General features: G+C 37.7%; 1 protein-coding gene across 5 annotated transcripts in view; it reads left to right on the top strand.

Annotated features, from left to right (window-relative positions):
- The window catches only part of Utrn (utrophin), a 524,212-nt gene that overhangs the window by 257,096 nt on the left and 246,469 nt on the right, over window positions 1-20,647 (top strand). For 3 of the 5 annotated variants that reach the window (XM_060380271.1, XM_060380270.1, XM_060380269.1), the window contains one exon: window positions 10,153-10,342. In XM_060380271.1, the coding sequence (XP_060236254.1) occupies window positions 10,153-10,342 (190 nt within the window). Of the gene's footprint in view, window positions 1-10,152; window positions 10,343-16,720; window positions 17,332-19,157; window positions 19,254-20,647 lie in introns of those variants that run through there. The other 2 variants (XM_060380272.1, XM_060380273.1) reach the window with 2 other exon arrangements.

Consider the following 20,647-nt stretch of genomic DNA (forward strand, 5'->3'; position numbering starts at 1 on the left):
GATGAGTAAAATAACTTTATTTTCTTTTATTATAATACTGTCTTCTTCATTGATACTTATGGAATAGATAGAGCTTATAGGGACTGATAGTAGTTCTGTGTACACTGAAGATTGAGCCTGTGGGCTGGGCATATAGTTCAATTGGTAGAGGGCTTATCTAGTGTGCATGAAGTCCTGCGTTCAGTTCTCAAGTGCTGCATAAACTGGGCATGTCAACCTCACCTGTAATCCTAGCACTTACCAGATATAGTCAGAGGGGTCAGGAATTCAAGGATAGCTTCCTTAATGCAGAGAGTTTGAGGCAGCCTCATATGAGACTCTGAAGTCAAAAGATTGTATTTGTTAGATCCTGGACTGTGGTTGCTTTCCCAGCATGCTGTGTTGTATATCTCAAAGCTTCTGGTTCATTTTCCTTTCTCTGTAGTGCTTGTTTATTGTCTCCAGAGATTAAATAAAAAGCGTGCATTTTCCTTTAGCATGGATCATTCTTCAGTTTGGTCAATACCTTTTAGGAGTTGTCAATGAAAGATACCATATTGGGATTACCTCTTATGCCTACCCTTTGGCCAAGCTCAACCACTGAGCTCATAAAATGAGCAACTGTCATTCTCAATTGGTGGGTGTAGGTGGAAAGTGCCGGTAGCCTTTTCATCCTCTCATTCACTATTGGGAGATTCAGCGATTTGGGTCAGTCAACTTTTTTTTATCCTTTTGGAAGATAATTTCTTTCCCTGATAGTCACCTCTAGTTTTCAGTCTGTTTCTTTTGTTTAAGTCACTACCATTGAGAGAATATAAAAATTATACTCTTCTATATTTTTTCTGTTCTGTTACTTAATGTTGCATCTATCATTTTTCTGCCCTTAATGAAACACAGCCATCATGACACACATGTATGCTGAGAATGCTCCTGTGTTCACTTTGTATCAGGCTCCTACATGCAGACATTTTTTTCCAGTTCTGTATCACATAAACAGGGATAATGGGCACAGTCTTTGTCTTTTCCTTAATTAAAAAAAAATTTTTATTGGTGACTTCATCATTTATTTAAAGAACTATTCATTAGTTAATGATTTATTTAAAGAATTGTTCATTAACCTTCAGCTGGCCAGCTCCTGCATGAGAGTCTTTAAGAATCAACCTTAAGCACACTTGTGCTTGCCTCCAGAGAGCTTACTTTCTATTAAGGGAAACAATATAATGGAAGAAACTGGGAGGGAGAGAACATAATTATGGGAGGACATTTGAGAGCTGTAAAAGAAGTCAGCAGTGCAATGTGAGTGTGGAATTCAGAAAGCTTGCGTAAACGCTAGAAAGCAAAAATTGGAGGTGATACTTTAGCTACTTCTGGGGTTAAGAAAGAGCCAGCTGAAGAATCTTCCAGAATAAACAGTAGCTGTAAAAATCATGGAGCAGTAAGAGCACATTGGCCTGAGATGTGAGGGGAGAGGGAGACAGAAGCCAGATATGAACTGTGTAAATCAGAGTATTGATGACTTGAGTACAATGGGACACTGTGGAGTGATAGGTGTGGGAGTGACACTGTTTGTAGCAATTAAAATTTGATCTCTGTAGATCTTACCTTGAGAGTACTTCACTGGGATAAAAGAATAATTATGAAGAGCAGAAAGAAAGTGCTTTCTGGCTGTACTTTAGAGATGGAGACATTGTTGGTCATTGTGACCCAGACATTGATACCGTAGGTGCCAGATGTACGTTGATGAGTTAGTTAGCTATGTGGCTTCATGCACTGGGGTTAATAAAAGATTATGAAAGATAATGATCATGAAGTGGGAGACACTGTAGGTTTGGGGAGAAAAACAATCTGGAGGCAAGAAAGTGCCACAAGTTGTAGAAACAATTTTAGAGAAATTTCCTATGGGGAGTGGCAGGGCTAGAGAGGGATTGAAGGCATGGTACTTTCAAGCTCGAGGATTCCAGTTCAGTGATGGCCAGATGAGGTCTTGACTTGAGGAGAAAGAGGTACAACGGAGCTGGCTGTTTGTACAGTAGGAGCTCTGGGGCTTGGTGCAAGATGCCTTTGGGAGGTAGACTGATGCATATTGGGAAAGGTATGGAATTGTATAATATTGGTTGATTAATGAAGAACAAATGTGAGTGATCTAGTTTTAATAAATAAGTAAATAAAAAAGATCTGAAGATACAAAGCCTCTTATGGAAATGTCTGAGTGGTATTATTATTATTATTAATTATTATTGGCAATAGGAGCCCCAGAGGAAGGTAGCTGTTCTGTTGTGTTATACACAATTATGCATCATGAGCTGGAGGTGGGGCTCTTTAGGCTTTTAGCACATAGTCTCCTTAAGTCCCACAGAAGGAAGTTTTAAATGTCTTAGTAAAGATGCAGTCTCTATGTAGCAAAGACTGATCACCAGAAGACCACAGTTTATTTCAGCAATACTCATTGTTTACTTTGGATGCTTTCAGATAAATGTTAATTTTGTTTTCAAGAGAACAGAAATCTTAAGAAACCACTTCACTGTAAGTATTCTACCTGCCACTCAGATTGATGCTGCCATTTTCCACTCCATTTTCCACATTTTCCATTTCCATTAAAGACATAAATGCATTTAAATCTTATACCAGAGGTCACCTTTTAAAACATTCAAATTAGCAGCACACAACTGTGGCTTTCCTAAGAACCATTTTTACATTTTGTAAAAAAGACCTGTATTTGTGAGAATCTACTCTTTGACCAATTATAACCACACACACACTTCATTGAACATATATTACATTTTACAGCTTAAAATACCAAATATTGCCTAACATCTTTAAAATGACATTTTCAAAAGCCTCCTCTGTAGGTGGCCATATTTTATGTTACAAAATGGCTGTTGGCTTATTTTATAGACTATCACAGCGAGTTTTATTACAAATATCATGTGAAAGCTAAGAGTTCATATTTTAGAAAATCCTCATTCCCTTTAATATAAACGATCACAAATCTCTCACCCATGGATGTCCTTACATCTTCTGTGTGAAGCTATTTCTATTTTCTTTGTGTCCTATAGTCAGTTATTTCTTTTGTTTGGAGTATAAAAAGTATTTCAGCTGAAGTCCTCTTTGTAGACTTCAAATCTTACATGTTTTCAGCCTATTCTTTTTATTTTTTATTTTATTTTATTATTTTATAGGTTTACAGATTTAGATTTTAAAAAGTCCCCACCTTTGTCTTCTAAGCACAAATTTCCTATAGTTAAAACCTTCATTCCAGTCATAATATATCCCTTTCCCAGTACCCACTCATCATTTACTTCTTTCTGGTCGTTTTTGAGACTCAGAAAATCAAGAGTTGGAATGAAGACCTGAACTTGATCTCCAGAACTATGAGTGTGTGTGTTTTTTTTCAAATTTTAATGAAAAACTGCAGTCATGGTAGTGTGCACCAGTGAGCCCAGGGCTGTGAGGCAGAGGTAGGGACATTCCTGGGGATTTGCTACCAGCCATTGTAGCCTACATGGAAGGTTTCAGGCCTCTGAGAGACTGTGAAAAAAAATAGTTGATAGCATCTCATTAATGACATCAGAGTTTGTCCTTTGACTTTTATACACAAATGTGTATTGTGCATACACACCCAGATATGTAGTCTGCGGACCTAGATGGATATGAGATCAGTCGTAAAAGCGGTCATAGGAGCCCCGGGCTCAGTGCCTCCCAACCTCTTTGCTGTCTGCACTCTGCTCCTGTTTCTACCAGTAACATACCATGTACAAGTAGAGACTCTTCACGAAGAGGAATTTGAAGCTAGGATGGGGACAACAAGAACTCTTCTAGCTGCTTCTGGGATCTCAGCGATGGATTCTACAGTTTGAAAAGGACCCCTGGAGAGTCTGAAATGGCTCTTTCACTGATCTAGTCCAAGTTCTTTATTTTAAGGATGGAACCAATATATCAAAGATTGTAAATGCTTCACTCTAAGCCATGTCCCCGATAAATGAGAGGAGACAAAAATTAGGCCTTTTTCTTCTGAGGGTAGTTTATAAAGGGTATTAAAGGTTAATTAACCTGCCTGATTTTATATATATATATATATATATATATATATATATATATATATATATAATACATACACACACACACTGAACCTCTAATTTTAATCTTAATTTTCTTATGATAAATCATCTTTAATTTCTTGAAAGTAGATAAATTATTTTTATAATATTCAGCATACCACACTAGCTTTGGGTCTAATTTTAGAAACAGAAATTTAGAAACTTGGAGGACTAACTGAGCTACATTCTATTAGAAACTTCATATAAATGATACTACTTTTAGAAATCAGAACACAGAGTGGCATATATATGTGGACTATGAAATTCTTATTGTCTGTGTGGCTCTAGGAACCAGGTCTGTGCATGCAGTAGGCAAACACTCCACTACTGAGTCATATACACATATACATATACCTGTCCCTGTAACACATTATAATAACATAAAGCTCATTTAGACTTCTATAAACACAGTCTGAATTTCAATGTTTCTTTTTTTATAATTAAAGTTTATTGTTTTTGTGTATTTGAGTTATATACCTGTGTTGTGTACCCATGTACGTTTGTGTGCAAGCCAGAGGAGTGTGTCAGAAGTTTTCCTGTATTGTCTCTGTCTTGTTCCCTTGAGACAGGGTCTCTCACTGACCCTCTGCTTCTCTGCTTCTCTGTTTCTTTGTTTATTTCTTTCTTTATTTTTTATTTTTGTATTTTTTTCCTTTGTTCCTTTTGTTTTATCCAAAGTTAGTTTTTGCCTTATTTTTAAATGCCAACATTTTTGTTTCTGTTGTTAATTCTTCTCACATATTTTTAGTAGCCTGATATTGTAATTTTCAAAAAGTCTGTTATGGTAAGCATTCTGTCACTTCTAACATCTTTATCTTGTAGACATCTCTCCTGCTGCTGTGCTTTCTGAGCCTGCTTGCACCAACCATACTGAATATGTCTATTCTTTTTCTCTCACTGTGTAATCTCTTTCTTCGAGCTCATGGTTTTGTTTTTCGTTTTTGAGTTATCTCGTTTGAGTATATCCTTTGTAAGTTTTGTCAAGTTAATACAGAGTTACAGAGCAGTCAGAATAATGACACACTGTCTTCTCTTTGATCCTCTTTCTCATCATCAAAGAGTTCATTGGTGTTTCCTGGTGTTAGGAGTCTTTTTTTTTTTTTCTTTTTGGAGTCTTCACCCTTCATGCTGTTTATCGTTTGATGTAGTCTTTCTCCAGTGTCCTTAGGGAAAATGGCATTTGGGAACAAATCTCATAAAAATATGGCTAGATGCCATTTTAGAAATACTATGATTCTGCAGTATGAACTTCCAGGAATGTGGAAATATGGAAAACAATTTCTCCTGTAGTTTGTAGAATAAGTAGACAGATAAAAACATTATATATTATAAAAGTTTAGAATGAAACTAGATCAGAATCTAAGGACCTTTCTAGACTACACATGATTATTTTCTATATAAAGTAGCTCACTGACCTTTTTATAAGCCCACAGTGAGGAAACCTAACCTAGAAAGAATAGTCTCAAAGAGATGAGCTCTAAACTTTAAAAGGTTTGATTTTGCTAAATGGAGATGGTAGGAAGGACACTATAATATGGGCATAAAATTTTTACATGGAAAAAATTTTACATGGTCATACTATCAATAATATTTTAGAAAAAAATCTGAAACATATTACTTGGACATGAAGAGGATATGAGAGAAAAGTAAAGGATAAAGTTGGGGAAATTGCTGGGAAGTTCTAGAGGTCAACACATTTGAAACAGGGCAGTATTTAGTTAGGGTTTCTATTGCTGTGAAGACACCGTGATCATGGCAACTCTTATAAAGAAAAACATTAAGTTGGGGCTGACTTACAGTTTCAGAGTTTAATTCATTATCATGGCAGGAAGCATGATAGTGTGCAGACAGACATGGTCCTGGGAGGGAGCTAAGATTTCTACATTTTGATCTGCAGGCAGCAGGAGGAAGACCATGTCATGCTGGCCGATTTGAGTTTATAAGCCCTTAGAACCTACCCCCAGTGATACATTTCCTCCCACAAGGCCCATCTACTCCAACAAGGCCGCACCGCCGATAGTGCCGCTCTCTATGTGCCACATAGGGCACATTAGTCGATGGGAGTCATTCATTTTCCAACTACCATAGGCAGTTTTAGGTTTACTTTCTGAAAAATGTGAGTAGAGGAATTTTATGGAGTAAATGCTGGTATGATTATGTCATCTGAGAATGTCACTTTAATGGATTCACTCTAGTCCTTTGTATCTGGCTTCTTTCACTTAGCAGACTGTATTTGAGAGCCTGGCCATGTCACTGGACCTAGTTAGTCTCAGTTTCTGAGTTATATTCCGTTGCTTGCAGAGTCTGTACTTTACCCTCTTGTTCCTGTGTGGGTTGTTTGTGGTCTTAGGGGATAAGCCACCTGCTTTCACTCTTTGAGTTTATCTATTTCAGGATTTCCCAGATGTGGGATCTCATAGTATTTGCCCTTTGGTACTTGGATTCCTTTTCTTAGCATGATATATTTGTGGAACATGCGTATTAGACTGCCTATCAGGACTTTTTTTTCATTCTATGATTAATGTTCATTTATTACCATATAATATTCCATTGATCAGTTTTTCTTTCATATGATGAGCAGTGGTGTTGTTTCAATATTCTGAATAATGATTTTTTTAAACATTTGTGTATGAGACTTTATATGGACATGCAGTCTCAGTTTTCTTGGGTCCTAAATAAATAGGACTGAAATTGTTGGTGCCCATTTTTTAAAATTAAAATTTACTTTATTACATGTGTCTGTCTGTGTGCATTTGTGTCTGCCTGCCTGCCTAGAGGCCAGAATAGGAATTGTATCCTGTGAAACTGGAATCACAGGCATTTTTGGACCACCTGGCTTGTTACTTGCTAGGACACAAACTTCCATCCTCACGATTGTACATCAAGCATTCCTATCACAGATATATCCACCTTTTCAGCCCAGTACCCATTTAAAGAAATAATTTGTCTGTTTTTCACTATGAAGCTTTGAGGTATATAAAGTTTTTAAATGTTGAATTTATGGGTGTGTATCTTGTCTAATTCAAATAACTTCCAGTGCTCTAGTTTTGATGTAGAACTAATGAAACATTCATAAAACATGTTTGTCCAGTGTTGTCCAAATATTATTAAATATTAAATTAACATTACTAAATATTATTATGTTAATCAATATATTGAATCAAATATTATTTAATCAACGTGTATTTACTTGGATTATTAGTGAAGGCCAAAAGTTCTTATTTCCTTGTGGTGTTAGGGATTGGGCTCAGAGTGTTGTATAGACCAATGCTGTGTCACTGAATTGTGCATAGTAGCCCTTACATTGTGTTTTAAAATCTCAAATATTAGTCCTCTGTCAGATAAAGGGTTAGTGAAGATTCTTTCCCAATCTGTAGGCAGTCGTTTTGTTTTGATGACGGTATCCTTTGCTTTACAGAAACTTTTCAGTTTCATGAGGTCCCATTTATTGATTGTTGTTCTTAGAGCCTGTGCTGTTGGTGTTCTGTTCAGGAAGTTGTCTCCTGTGCCAATGAGTTCTAGGCTGTTCCCCACTTTTTTTTCCAATTGATTTAGGGTATCTGGTTTTATGTTGAGTTTAGTTTTGTGCAGGGTGATAAATATGGATCTATTTTCATTTTTCTGCATGTAGACATCCAGTTGGTCCAGCACCATTTGTTGAAGATGCTGTCTTTTTTCCATTGAATGGATTTGGCTTCTTTGTCAAATTTATTGAGTATTCATAGGTGTGTGGATTTATTTCTGGGTCTTCTATGCGGTTCCATTGATCCTCCTTTCTGTTTCTATGCCAATACCATGCAGTTTTTATTACTGTTGCCCTGTAGTATAGCTTGAGATCAGGAATGGAGATACCTCCAGATGATCTGTTGTTGTACAGGATCGTTTTGGAGATTCTGGGTTTTTTGTTTCTCCATATGAAGCTGAGAATCTTTTTTTCAAGGTCTGTAAAGAATTGAGTTGGTATTTTGATGGGAATTGCATTGAATCTGTAGATTGCTTTTGGCAGTATGGCCATTTTCACAATGTTAATCCTACCAATCCATGAGCACGGGAGATCTTTCCATCTTCTGATATCTTCTTCGATTTCTTTCTTCAGAGACTTGAAGTTTTTCTCAAACAGGTCTTTCACTTGCTTGGTTAGAGTCACACCAAGGTACTTTATGTTATTAGTGGCTATTGTGAAGGGTGTTGTTTCCCTAATTTCTTTCTCAGCCTTTTTGTCTTTGGTATATAGGAGGGCTTCTGATTTTTTGAGTTGATTTTGTATCCTGCCACTTTGCTAATATCCAGTATATACAAAGAACTAAAGAAGCTGAAAAGCAGCAATCCAAGGAATCCAATTAAAAAATGGGGAACAGAGCTAAACAGAGAATTCTCGACAGAGGAATATCGAATGGCAGAAAAACACTTAAAGAAATGCTCATCCTCATTAGCCATCAGGGAAATGCAAATCAAAACGACCCTGAGATATCACCTTACACCCATCAGAATGGCCAAGATGAAAAATTCAAGCGATAACACATGCTGGAGAGGTTGCGGAGAAAGGGGAACCCTCCTCCACTGCTGGTGGGAATGTAAACTGGTACAACCACTCTGGAAAGCTATCTGGTGCTTTCTAAGACAAATAGGAATAGTGCTTCCTCCAGACCCAGCTATACCACTGCTAGGTATATACCCAAAGTTTGTTCAAGTACACAAAAAGGACACTTGCTCAACCATGTTTATAGCAGCTCTATTTGTAATAGCCAGAACCTGGAAACAACCCAGATGTCCATCAACGGTGGAATGGGTACAGAAATTGTGGTATTTTTATACAATGGAATACTACTCAGCAATCAAAAAGGAGGAAATCATGAAATTTGCAGGCAAATGGTGGGATCTAGAAAAGATCATTCTAAGTGAAATATCCCAGAAGGAGAAAGACAAACATGGGATATACTCACTTATATAGACCTATAAGATATGATAAACATAATGAAATCTATACACCTAAAAACGATAATCAATTGAGCGGACATGGGGTGAGATGATCAATCCTCGTTTAGAAAGACAGATGGGATGTGCATTGAACGTATGACAGGATTCTACTGAGTGCATCTGAAAGAGTCTAACTAGCAGTGTTTTCAAAGCAAAGACTCATGACCAAACCTTTGGCAGAGTTCAGGGAATCATAAGAAAGAAGAGGAGTTAGTCTGATGGGGAAAGGATAGGAGCTCCACAAGGACCAAATATATCTGGGCACAGGGTCTTTTCTGAGACTGACATTCAACCAAGGACCATGTATGGATATAACCTAGAACCTCTGCTCAGATGTAGCCTGTGGTAGCTCAGTAACCAATTGGTTTCCCTAAGTGAGGGGAACAAGGACTATTTCTAACAGGAACTCAATGACTGGCTCTTTGGTCTCCCCACCCCCGAAGGGAGGAGCAGTCCTGTTAGGCCACAGAGGAGGGCTTTGCAGCCAGTCCTGAAGATACCTGATAAAACAGGATCAGATGAATGGGGAGGAGGTCCCCCCATCAGTGGACTTGGAAAGGGGCACGGTGGAGATGAGGGAGGGAGGGAGGGACTGGGAGGGAATGAGGGATAGGGACACGGCTGGGATACAGAGTTAATAAAATGTAACTGATAAAAATAAAAAATAAAAATAAAGTAATAAAAAAAATAAAATCTCAAATATTTTTTTTATTTTCCTTTTGCAAAGTCAGTGAGTGATATATGAATATTGGTATTGCCTTTTGCATTTCTTTTATGCAGCCCATAGATATTGGCATAAATCTGTAAGAGTACACAAGTTCACGAATATGGCATGTAAAATGCAGGCACAATTATTTTTTGGTATGGGTGTGGTTTTGTTAGTATTTCTACGTGTCAGTACTGGTATCTCACAAATCACTAGACACCTTCTTTAAGAATCATTTTAGACCCACAGATGAAAAAAATCACACAGTTACATTTGATGACTTAACAGATAGAAGTTCCTCTGAGGCTATATGCTAATTTTGTCTTGGTAGGTATGATGGACGATGTCACCCTGTGAGTCACAGACCTGTGTCTTCTGTGTTGTTTCTTTCAGCATCGCTGACAGACAGAGTGCCTTGGAGACTGAGCTTCGGACAGTGCAGACTTGCCGTAAAGACCTGGAGAACTTTCTCAAGTGGCTTCAGGAAGCAGAAACCACAGCGAATGTGCTGGCGGATGCCTCTCAGCGGGAGAATGCTCTTCAGGACAGCGCCCTGGCCAGGCAGCTCAGACAGCAGATGCTGGTAAGTGTGTGGGCAGCCACACGCAGCAGTCTCCTATTGAGCCTCTGTGGCCACTTGTACATTGATTACTGTTCCAAGGTGAGGCTGCCTGCTCATTCAATTATAGAATCCATGCTCTCCTGTGAATAACTGATTTCTTGCCTATGACCTACAGAATAGTTTTATAATTAATATTAGGGTAAATTTCTGCCTTGTTTTATGAAAGTAATAGTTGTGTATTTAGAGGTAGAGACTCAGGGCTGCTTGGTTTTCTGTCATTTAAACCCTTGTACCACTAGTGTTATTGAATACTAAATTATAATGGCATTTCCTTTTCTGATGAGTGGAAAATTCTTATAAATTATTATAACTTATATTATTATACTTAAAAATAAATATAATATTTATTTTGCATTTCTTATTATAAATATTATATTTATAATACACTTATAAATACTGGCTATAGAAACTTCAAATCTCTGTGTTTCAGTTACAGCCAGACCTCTTAGGCTCAAAGACATTATTTGTGTATTTACACTATAACCATGATTACTTACATAGTCTGAGGTTCAAATGTGATAATATTAAATCTTTTCTTAAAACACATTTGTGTGGAATTTTATGAAGCATGCCAAAATCTCTCTTCCCATTCCAAGTACTGGCACTTCTGTGCTATTGAATCCTTTTCCATTACTTTGGCTATGTGGATGGATCTCTTCTCATCAATAATAGATAAACCTTCTCAATTACAAGTTACTTCCGTGAGGGCGTTTCCTGTGTGCCACAGCTATACATCTCACTGCTTCTTGCTGTAAGTTATATGCAAACACATGAATTCATCTTGGTGAGTTCTGTCTTCTGATGTCTTGATGGGCATGTGTTCTGCTGTTGCCTGATGCATGTTTTCACTTACCCTAGTTAGTCACACAGTTCGTTGATTATGGAGATGGTATTCTTTTTTTTTACACAGTATCCCAGGAAATATGCTTAGTTTTGATTTCTGTAGTTGAAATTCAGTACTGTTAACTATTTTTGAATCCATTCTTAGGAATTCTTTTCTCTTGAAACATCTAACGACCCTATTGTAAAGTGTCAGCCAATATATGGGTCTTGGTTAAAGCTCTCTAGGCTTCCTTGGGACTATAATTTTTTAAATTTTCTAAGTTAAAAATAATTGTCTGCCTGGTGATGGTATTGCATACCTTTAATCCCAGCACTTGGGAGCCAGAGGCAGGCACATCTGAGTTCAAGGCCGGCCTGTTCTACAGAGTGATTTCCAGGATAGCCAGGACTACACAGAGAAAGCCTGTCTCAAAAAACAAAACAATAACAAAAACAACGAAAATGTCATTTAGCATGTTAAAAGGAATGCCAGGGATGGACCCTCCTACAAATGAACACACACAGTTTCAAAACAAAACTGTTTAGTTTGGAATGGCTTACCTATGACTCATCTTTGTGTGGGAAGACTGCTGCTGTCTCATAGGGACATTAAGAGAGTCAGGGCCTCAGAAGAGAAGCTTAGTGGGCAGTGTGTTTGCCGCTATGCAGCATGAAGACCTGAGTTTGGGTCTGTTGTACTCATGGAAAAGGCCAAGTGTGTGGTAGCTTGCCGGTCTTGTGGTCATTAGCCTAAGGGTTAAGAGGGTGGAGTCAGGTGTTCCCATGGGCTCTGTGGCCTGCCAGTCTACCCTAGACTGTGAGCTCCAGGTTGAGTTAGAGACCATGTCTCAAAAAATGGAGTGGAGAGTGGTTGATGTCTTCCATCAACATAAGCATTCACGAATAGCCAAGTACACCCACATATAAACATACACAAGCATCCCAGCCAACACAGACAAATTTTTAAGAAGGGAAAGCAAATATCAGGGAAAATGTCTGTTTGCTTATTGCTTATTTCTTATTCGTTGCACACTGCTTTTGTGATTTGGTGATGAGTGTGACCAGGCAAGCATCAAAGTTAAATGTGCTCTTTTGTTTCACCCTCTAGATTCTCAGAATGTGACCATTAATGTGAATTGCTAAAATATTTTGAGAACATCTGGATTTTAGGAGGCTATGGTAGGCATTCAATGTGGGTAAATGCTAGACTATGTCACTTTTATGATTTAAACAACTATGAATTTGATCTACCCATGTTCATAGATATTCAATTTATGTAATGGTGTTAATTTCAATGCTATTTAGACTATGCAGTCCAGTAAGCAACAACTTACAGTAAGGAAAAAAGGCTCCAAATGAACCCTGCTAATGACTATCACTGGCAGAACACAGTCCACTAGGAGAGTCTAATGATGTTTTCTCACATTTTCTCTTAGGATATATTCTTACCACAGCTCCGGCTCCTCTCAATATTTAATGAATATTCAAGCTATGGGAGAAATAAATTTAAATATAAATGGTAGGGATCTTTTAAATAAAAATAACTAAGCTGGGGATTACTTGTCTTACAGCAAGCAGTGACAATCTAAGAGGCTGCTGGCTAAAATACAAAGAGATGGTGTATATGGTAATTGCTTCTCAAAAAGAATTTAATGTTGCCAAAATAGTCTATTTGGGTTCATATGGAGGAGGGTCTCTGCTAACAGCTGAGCCAGACACCTGTTTATCTGAAGATAACCGTGCATTTGTTTGTCCTCAGGATGTCTCACATTATGGTAATTCACATGGTTCTCACCTTTTGCTCTCCTATATTGGGTGTCTTAGTTTACAACTCTCCCTTTGTTGTACTTAAAAAAAAAAATCGCATGACTAATGTTTGGCACCTTAAAGGCAGATGGTTTTTAGACACTTAGTACCACTGGCTGAGCATTTCCGAGTTGAAGGAATTTTACTTTTGCCACAGATTTGTAGATTATTCTCATTTGTGTGAGTGATTTTCAATGAAAACTTGTTCAGAAATGGAAAGCTGTGTGAAGAAAACAAGAAAGACCTAAAATAATGAAATAGATTTGCTGGTGTTGAGTTACTGGTAGTGGTGAGCCCCTAAGATTTCTGTGTAAGGCATTGTTATTGCTTCAGTGTATTTGTGTTACATGATCAGGGGATGGATGGATCTATCCTGTCACCCATCTGTCTGTTTATCTATCTATCTATCTATCTATCTATCTATCTATCTATCTATCTATCTATCTCTGTCATCTTATTCTATCATCTATCTACCTATGTATGTATGTATGTATGTATCATCTGTCTGTCTGTCCCGAGATGACATGTTCACTGTTCGTATTGGATTCACATCTTGTGCCAACCAGATGTAAAGCCACAGTGGTATTTCATGGAGATATAGTTCATATCATGTTCAGTTTTAAGACAATCCTGAATATAATTTAATAAAGAAGCGCTTAGAAGCACAATGGCAGATGAAGATTTTCTGGGCCTATGATATATAACATGCCATTTCTTTTAAGGACAGGTAATCACTTAGACTCTTGTATTTATGTTTTGGTTTTTATCCTCAGCAGAGGTTTTTCAGCAAGAGAAAACTTGATCTTGAACACTTTTTGGAGAGAGAAGCTCTCAAATCCATAAGTTGTTGAATACTGACATGAAGCCCTGGGGAAGAATCCCACACCATGAATAGGACGTGGAGGGCCTTGTGCCCCTCACAGTGTATATTACATTTAATCTGCTTGGGCTGGGAGCTGGCAAAAGGGGGCTTAGACAAGAGAGTAAGGTGTTATGTCTCTGACTTACAGGAATCCAGCTGATAGCTTTATGAGGAATGAATTTGTACTTCATGACAGCGAGCCTGCTAGGGTGCTCAGGTAGCCATGCATGTCAGAAGTGATAGCAGCTAGAAATACAGCTCTGTCATCTGTCTGTAAGTGTGGGGAATGTTGAGGTAAGCCTTTTGGAGGCTGATAGGGAATGGCAAATGAAGTGTCAGCAACTCCTAAGACATCTCCAAAGGTCCTGATCCACTGCACACAGTGTTGGTCTACTATCAGACTAGTGGATTCCTAGCACACTAATGAAGTCTCAGAATGGATCCGAGGTGACTGCTTCCCCTTTCTTTATGGAAGTCTCCTGTCCCCACATCTCCCATATTTTTCTTATAGTTGCATCAACCTGATTGATTGTTACTGGTGCTGGAGACTAGTATGGGCTGGTCTGATTGGCCTTTCAGTCATTTAAAGACTGTTATACTGGATAATAAAGTCAAATCTGTACCTTTGAGTCTGGTCTCCCGAGTCTGATTCTCGGGATTCTGCGTGGGCTACATTGTCGTCATCTCCCCCCTCTTCCCCCCAGTTTAGGAGGGACTGAAGATGAGACTGTGTGTGGTGATACAGTGAGAGGTTGGGGACATAGGAGAAGACGCTGTCAGAGCAAGAGTGCAAACTTGTTTAGACTGTGAAGGGAGGGCCATTTCTATTTTGATTAAATCAGAATGATGTGTTAGAGTAGCCTCCAGAGAAAGGTGCCTCATTTGGCTCTTTACTTATTTGTTGCTTTTAAGAAGAAGATGTTGTTGATTTAAAAATCAATTTATTAATTGACACATTTATCTTTATTGTCATAGTCACACTCTAGGACATTCATTATTTTAATTTTATTTTTAACCTAAGCTCTATATTTTAGCAGTAGCAATTCATTGAGAAGCTTTGGTTCTTTTCGGGATAATCTGAGTCTCTGTGGCCCTTCTGGAGTGGGTGTAAAAATGGGCTGGATTTGATTTAAAGACTTTGTGTTTTAGAATCTCGGTATTGTTCTCTATTGTACGTGATGCAGCCTCGTTTTCTACTTGTGTCTCATAGGAGACAGAAGCTCATTTAACTATTTCCCTGTACTTAACAGTGTACTTTTGATTGTTATGAAACACCAGTTTCATATGCTGGCTATGGGACAGGAGTTATACAAGTTAAGCATTCCTAATTAAAAACAAAAACAAAAACAAAAAACAAAAAACAAAACTGAAACCAAGATACCCTCAAATCCATAAGTTGTTGAATGCTGACATGAGGCCCCAGGGAAGAATCCCACACCATGACATTTTGTTTCATGCACAGAATCATTAATAATGTTATAAAAACCACCCTCAGGGTTGGTGCATAAGACTTGTGTGAAACACAGTGTATGCTTAGGTCCCATCTCTGGATTATCTCATTATATTTATGCAAATATCTTATTCCATAATGCAAAAAACCTTGAAGCTTCAAACACTCCTGGGCCCAAGCATGTCAGCTGAAAGAGGCTCACTTTGTAAGTTCATATTTTTATAGCAAGTCTTCTGTCTGTTATTCACATACTGCACTGTTTATTTATTTAAATTCTGTAATTCAGGTTGTTGTTATTTTGTATACTCAGAGATGTGATAGGTATTGTCAACATAGAACATATTCCATTTCAGAAATCACTTTTCCCTTTAGGATCAGCCTCCTTTCTCAACTCCTCAGACTCTTGACCTTGATTCATCACTAATTTGTTTCTTCCTATTTGCCTAAGACCTAGCATTTTGAATTATGAAAATAGCCTGTTTTAGGCTTTGGCAGCATCACCAGGAGGAGGCAGTATGGATTCTCAATAAGGAGCTGACGGAAAATATGTGCAGGCTAAAGCTCCCCGACAAACCAGCTTTATTAGACCCAATCTAAGATTTTAAATCACACTGGTGTGAAGGACTAAGGAGACAGGGTAAGGAAAAGAAGCTCCTGGAAATGTCACTATTCCCTTACAGGATTGTAACATCATGGAGAGGCAAATGGGCAGGGTGCCCTGGGTGATTAGAGTAGGCAGGACCTTGGTAATGGGAAACATATGCAGTTTATTTCTGGCTATGCCGCCGCTTTACCCAGCCATTTAATCAGCCTGGGATGGTCTGGTCCTCTAAGACAGTGTTCCCAAACTAGCATCACTAGTGTGAAATGCGTCTCAAACATGTATACACACGTGTGCACAAAGCAAACACACAAACTCTCTCTGTGTCTCTTGTCTCTCTCTCTGCACTGACTCTTCATGTGACATTATACAATTGTCATCTTGGGTTTCCTATTCATGAAGTCCAAACAACTTCATATTAAACAAAATGAGATCATGAAGATGCTGTCATGAAGATGCTTCATGTTAAGAGGGAGATGGAGGAGTTGGCCATGCTCTATAGTCAATTGCATGTTTCTCTTTATTAACTTGGCTGTTTACTTAGAGGGGTCCTATTTGATTTCTGGCATGATTTGCATGGATCTAGAAGCCAATTTTTCAGCTCTGCCTTTGGGGCTTAGGTAAACCTGCATCCCTCTGTAAATATGTTCAGTTTTGTTTTAGATGATGCTGTGCCCAGACTGGCTCAAGTTGTTTTATTAGCGCAGAGTGTTTGGGTTTGACTCTTCAAGACAGATCCCTCCGTGCTCCTCAGTATTTCTTCTGCTCATCCCACAAGCACAGCCTGAGCCACGTTCCGCTGGGAGTGCTAGCATCACTGTGGAGCGCCAGGCTCACTGCCACTTGGTCTCCTCATGTAAGCCAGCATTCAGGCATGCACAGAGGCAGTGGCGGTGTTCACTCTCTGTCCCCAGGGGAAGTCAGCTTTGTATCTTCAGCTTTAGTGTTTCACTTAATATCCTCTTGGCTCCAGAGTGCTCTCCTTCCCTGCAGCCGGCAGTGCTTGGCTGCCCTGCAACTTGCTTCATTTCTGGCCACGCCAGGCTGAGCAGGTCCTGGCTGTGAGGATCTGATGGGGGCTGTCTGGGTGGCGACCCTCAGTGTTTTTGTCAAACCGAGAAGTTGATGGACCCCCAGCCTCCTTTTCTTTAGAACCTTAACCCCCCTGAATCTTTCAAATGCATTTCTGGAAACGAGCATGCTCAGAGAACTGGCGAATCATTGTCCAGTGACCGGGAGGAAATGATCGCTGCTCTTCATTTATAATGCAAATTCTGAGGACTCTTCAGAAGTGTGGTAAACTTAAAATGATGGCCGTGGTGAGAACGTCTCTGCAGAAAGTTGTGGTTTTGTTACATCGTTTACAAAGGATGGCAGTTTCCTCTCCGCGGTACCAGAAGCTCTGCAAGGTAACTAATTGGAAATCAGGGGGTTGGGTATCGAAGGAATCCCTGTAGCCTGGCTAGGAAATACTCATCTTTCAGGGTCTTATGAAGGAAAGGAAAAACTCTTTTTTCCCGGCAACTGATTGCAAAAGCTGTTAAGACGAATTAAAATAAAAATTATTTAAACCTCTGAAACAAGTAGTATTTTAGTATATATTGTATTTTACCACTCACAACCTTGTTTTCTGAGATGGGCTGTTTGGAGAAAATATGACAAACTATTTTCGTTAAGACCTGTTACCTCTGGAGTGCTTTGCAATATCTTAATATTTAATGACATATTAATCCAGTGTTAAACTCCAGCAAAATCAAGCAGAAAGCTTGAAATGGTCTTTCAACAGATTGCCTGACATGCTCATCTGTTTATAGCTTATTTTTCCCAATTAAGGAAAGTAATGCCCATTTTAAAAACAAGCTTAGCCCCGTCATAAACATTTCTTATATTCTTGGAGCCTCATATGTTGTAGTTAAATTTGAACTCAATTTTCTCTGGACAGGTGGGTTAAGTAGTGTCTTAGAATGTAACCTGTTTGACAATTATACATTTTGAATACGATGTCAGTCATTTTAAATACGAGCCATCCAGCTACCTTCCTGTGTTGTTTTAGATTAGTATTTGCTTTTGTTCATGCTTTTATGTTATTCAGTGTTTATACTGCCTCTTTATTTTTGTAAAAATGAGATGATATGATGTAAAAGGAAGATTATAAGAGTAGTTAAGTCAATTTTTATATCATTATAGTAATAGGCTCTCTCTCCTTGGAAATTTATTAGTATGTTTCTAAAGAAGGAATCTCACTGTTCTATAAAGGACCAGCTGATCTGTAATTGGTAAACCTGCTGCTTATAATATTATTTTTCCAATGATATAAGATTTGATGAGTTTAAATACCTAGACTCTGCTATGAGGAAATGGATCAGGGCTGGGAAGCTGTACTCTCTTAATTTGATTTTATCATATTGTTGTATCTAAGAGTTTTTCCAATTAATGTGTATCTGCCCAGAAACTTGCTTTATAAAATATAATTTTAGAAAATGGATTGAGGTTCTAAGATATGTTTTGAAAAAATATTTACTCTTTCTATTTGTATTAAGTTATTTAAAACTTGATCCAACTTAGTAATTCAGTTATGAAAGTATACAACTAACTGTTGGATATACTTTAAAGACTAGGTGTATTTTTGTAACACATTTACATTTTTCACAAAAAGCCAATTTTGATAATGGAGAAGAAAACTGCGCTCACTAATGTATATTATTTTACTATTTAACTATCAGCATAAATATATGAATCATTAATACGTGTTACTTTTTTAAGCTAACAGTATAAATGTATGAAACATTTTTAAAAAGCTGTATTTTGTTGTTGTTGTTTATTTCCATAACTACTTTCACAAAAGCAGAGGAGTTTTATTTTATTTTATTTTATTTTTTTGAGATTTAAGGCCATTGGATGAGTTTAGTTCTATGTACAAAGAAAAATTCAGGTGCTGGAGAAAGCTACTGACTAGTCACATGTTAAGACCCTAATAAAGCTAGTGCTGTGTTACTGAAGACGGGGGGGGGGGGGGTTCACTCTCAACAAGAGTATTTTTAGGGAAAATTTGCTGAGATTTATAATTTCTCAGAGATGCCATAGAATTTAAATATTCAGCAGACGTTACTTTTGGAAAACCGAAGTTGTCTTATTTGCAATTGAAATTTACCTTTAATATATCCTCTTACATATGTGAAATTAGTAGCTGCTCAGACACTGCGATGGGGGACAGAAAGTTTCAGCACTTTCCAGTAGGTGTCAGTGTAAGGCAGTGATATATGGCATCTCGGGACTCCAGGCAGGGAGGTGGCATGATGCTGATTACTATGAATAAAGGAGCTGGTAACAGGTATATTTTATTTATCTTATTGTATTTGAAAAATGCATCATAATTCATATTATCATGAATAAAAGTTATAGTTACAGAATTAAATGCCAGTTGCCCTTCTTAATGAATTATACGGCATCTATATTTACTGAATCCACTGTGTTTTAGTCACCAGTGGTGCTGTTATGCGTGAAGTTTGACTAGCTGTGCTGTTTATTTGCTTTGTGTGAATTCTCTTCCTTTTAAATTGCGAAGGTTGTCATGGCTCTTTTCCCTATATCTCCTCCATTCTCTAAATTTAGCTTTTAAGAAAGGAAATGTTAAAATATTTCAGTGGTTTGCCATAAAAATACAGAGAGAATCTATTTTAAGTACATTTAAAGACTGAAAAGAAAGAGAGAGACAAATATTGTGTTGTCCAAGGGATAAGTTTATTTTGAGTTCATCTTGGCATTTTGAAATCCGGTGTGTGAATATTTGTACCCTTTCTTGTTCTCCTTCACATCTTTCTTTTTCCTGTTGTATGTAATATCAGTCGTTTATAAAACTTCCCCTCAGAGGCACTTTTTTTTTTGCTTTGTTTTCAAGCTTTATTGTCAGAAGATAATTAAGTGTATAACAATTGGAAGTTTGTACACAATGTTCTTATTTTGAGGCTTTACTTTCCCCCGTGTCTATTTCACAGAGGGGAATGGACAGGAAGTAGCAGAACTTGGGGAAACCGAGGCTCTGAGTAAACCTCTCCCCAACTATATATGCAGTTGCATTTTTTGCCTTATAAAAACATTTCTTTCTGGTTATACAACCCCTAAAATTTGAACAGGAAACTGAAACATAATGGCTGCTGACTTGAGATATAATTAGCAGCATTGAAATCACCCCTGATGACCTAAAGCCAACCCACACTGGATGCTGATTTCTCCTGATTTGGCTTTGAGATCACTTAGCTTCATTAAAATATTAATGACTCCAAAGTATAATTTTTCTTTTATTAGAGCACAGTGGAAGCAAAGTTGGATATAAGTGACTTTTAAGAATGCTACTGACTTCAACTTGTTTTCATTCTGTGATTATTTTGGCCTTTTTTGTATCATTAAGTTTTTGAATTGAAAGCTGATTGAGGTGATGTTGAGCTAGAGAAGAATTTTATAAGCTCTTCACCCCCTCAGTGCCACTTTTAATGGCATATTTAATAATTGACTTGGTAAAAAGTAGATTCTTATGAGGTAGATTAGTGTATGAGTCATTATAAAAAATTGAAAAAATAATTAGTATTATAAATTGAGTTCTTCATGACTTAATCATTAAACATTTTCTGATTTAGTTTTATAAGTCTTATGCTGCAGCATATGTATGTGAGCCAGTTTAGCCAAAATAATTATGTGCCCAAACATTTTGTCATATGTCTTATCAGA

The sequence above is a fragment of the Meriones unguiculatus genome, chromosome 3 (assembly GCF_030254825.1).
Source record: "Meriones unguiculatus strain TT.TT164.6M chromosome 3, Bangor_MerUng_6.1, whole genome shotgun sequence".
NCBI lineage: Eukaryota > Metazoa > Chordata > Mammalia > Rodentia > Muridae > Meriones > Meriones unguiculatus.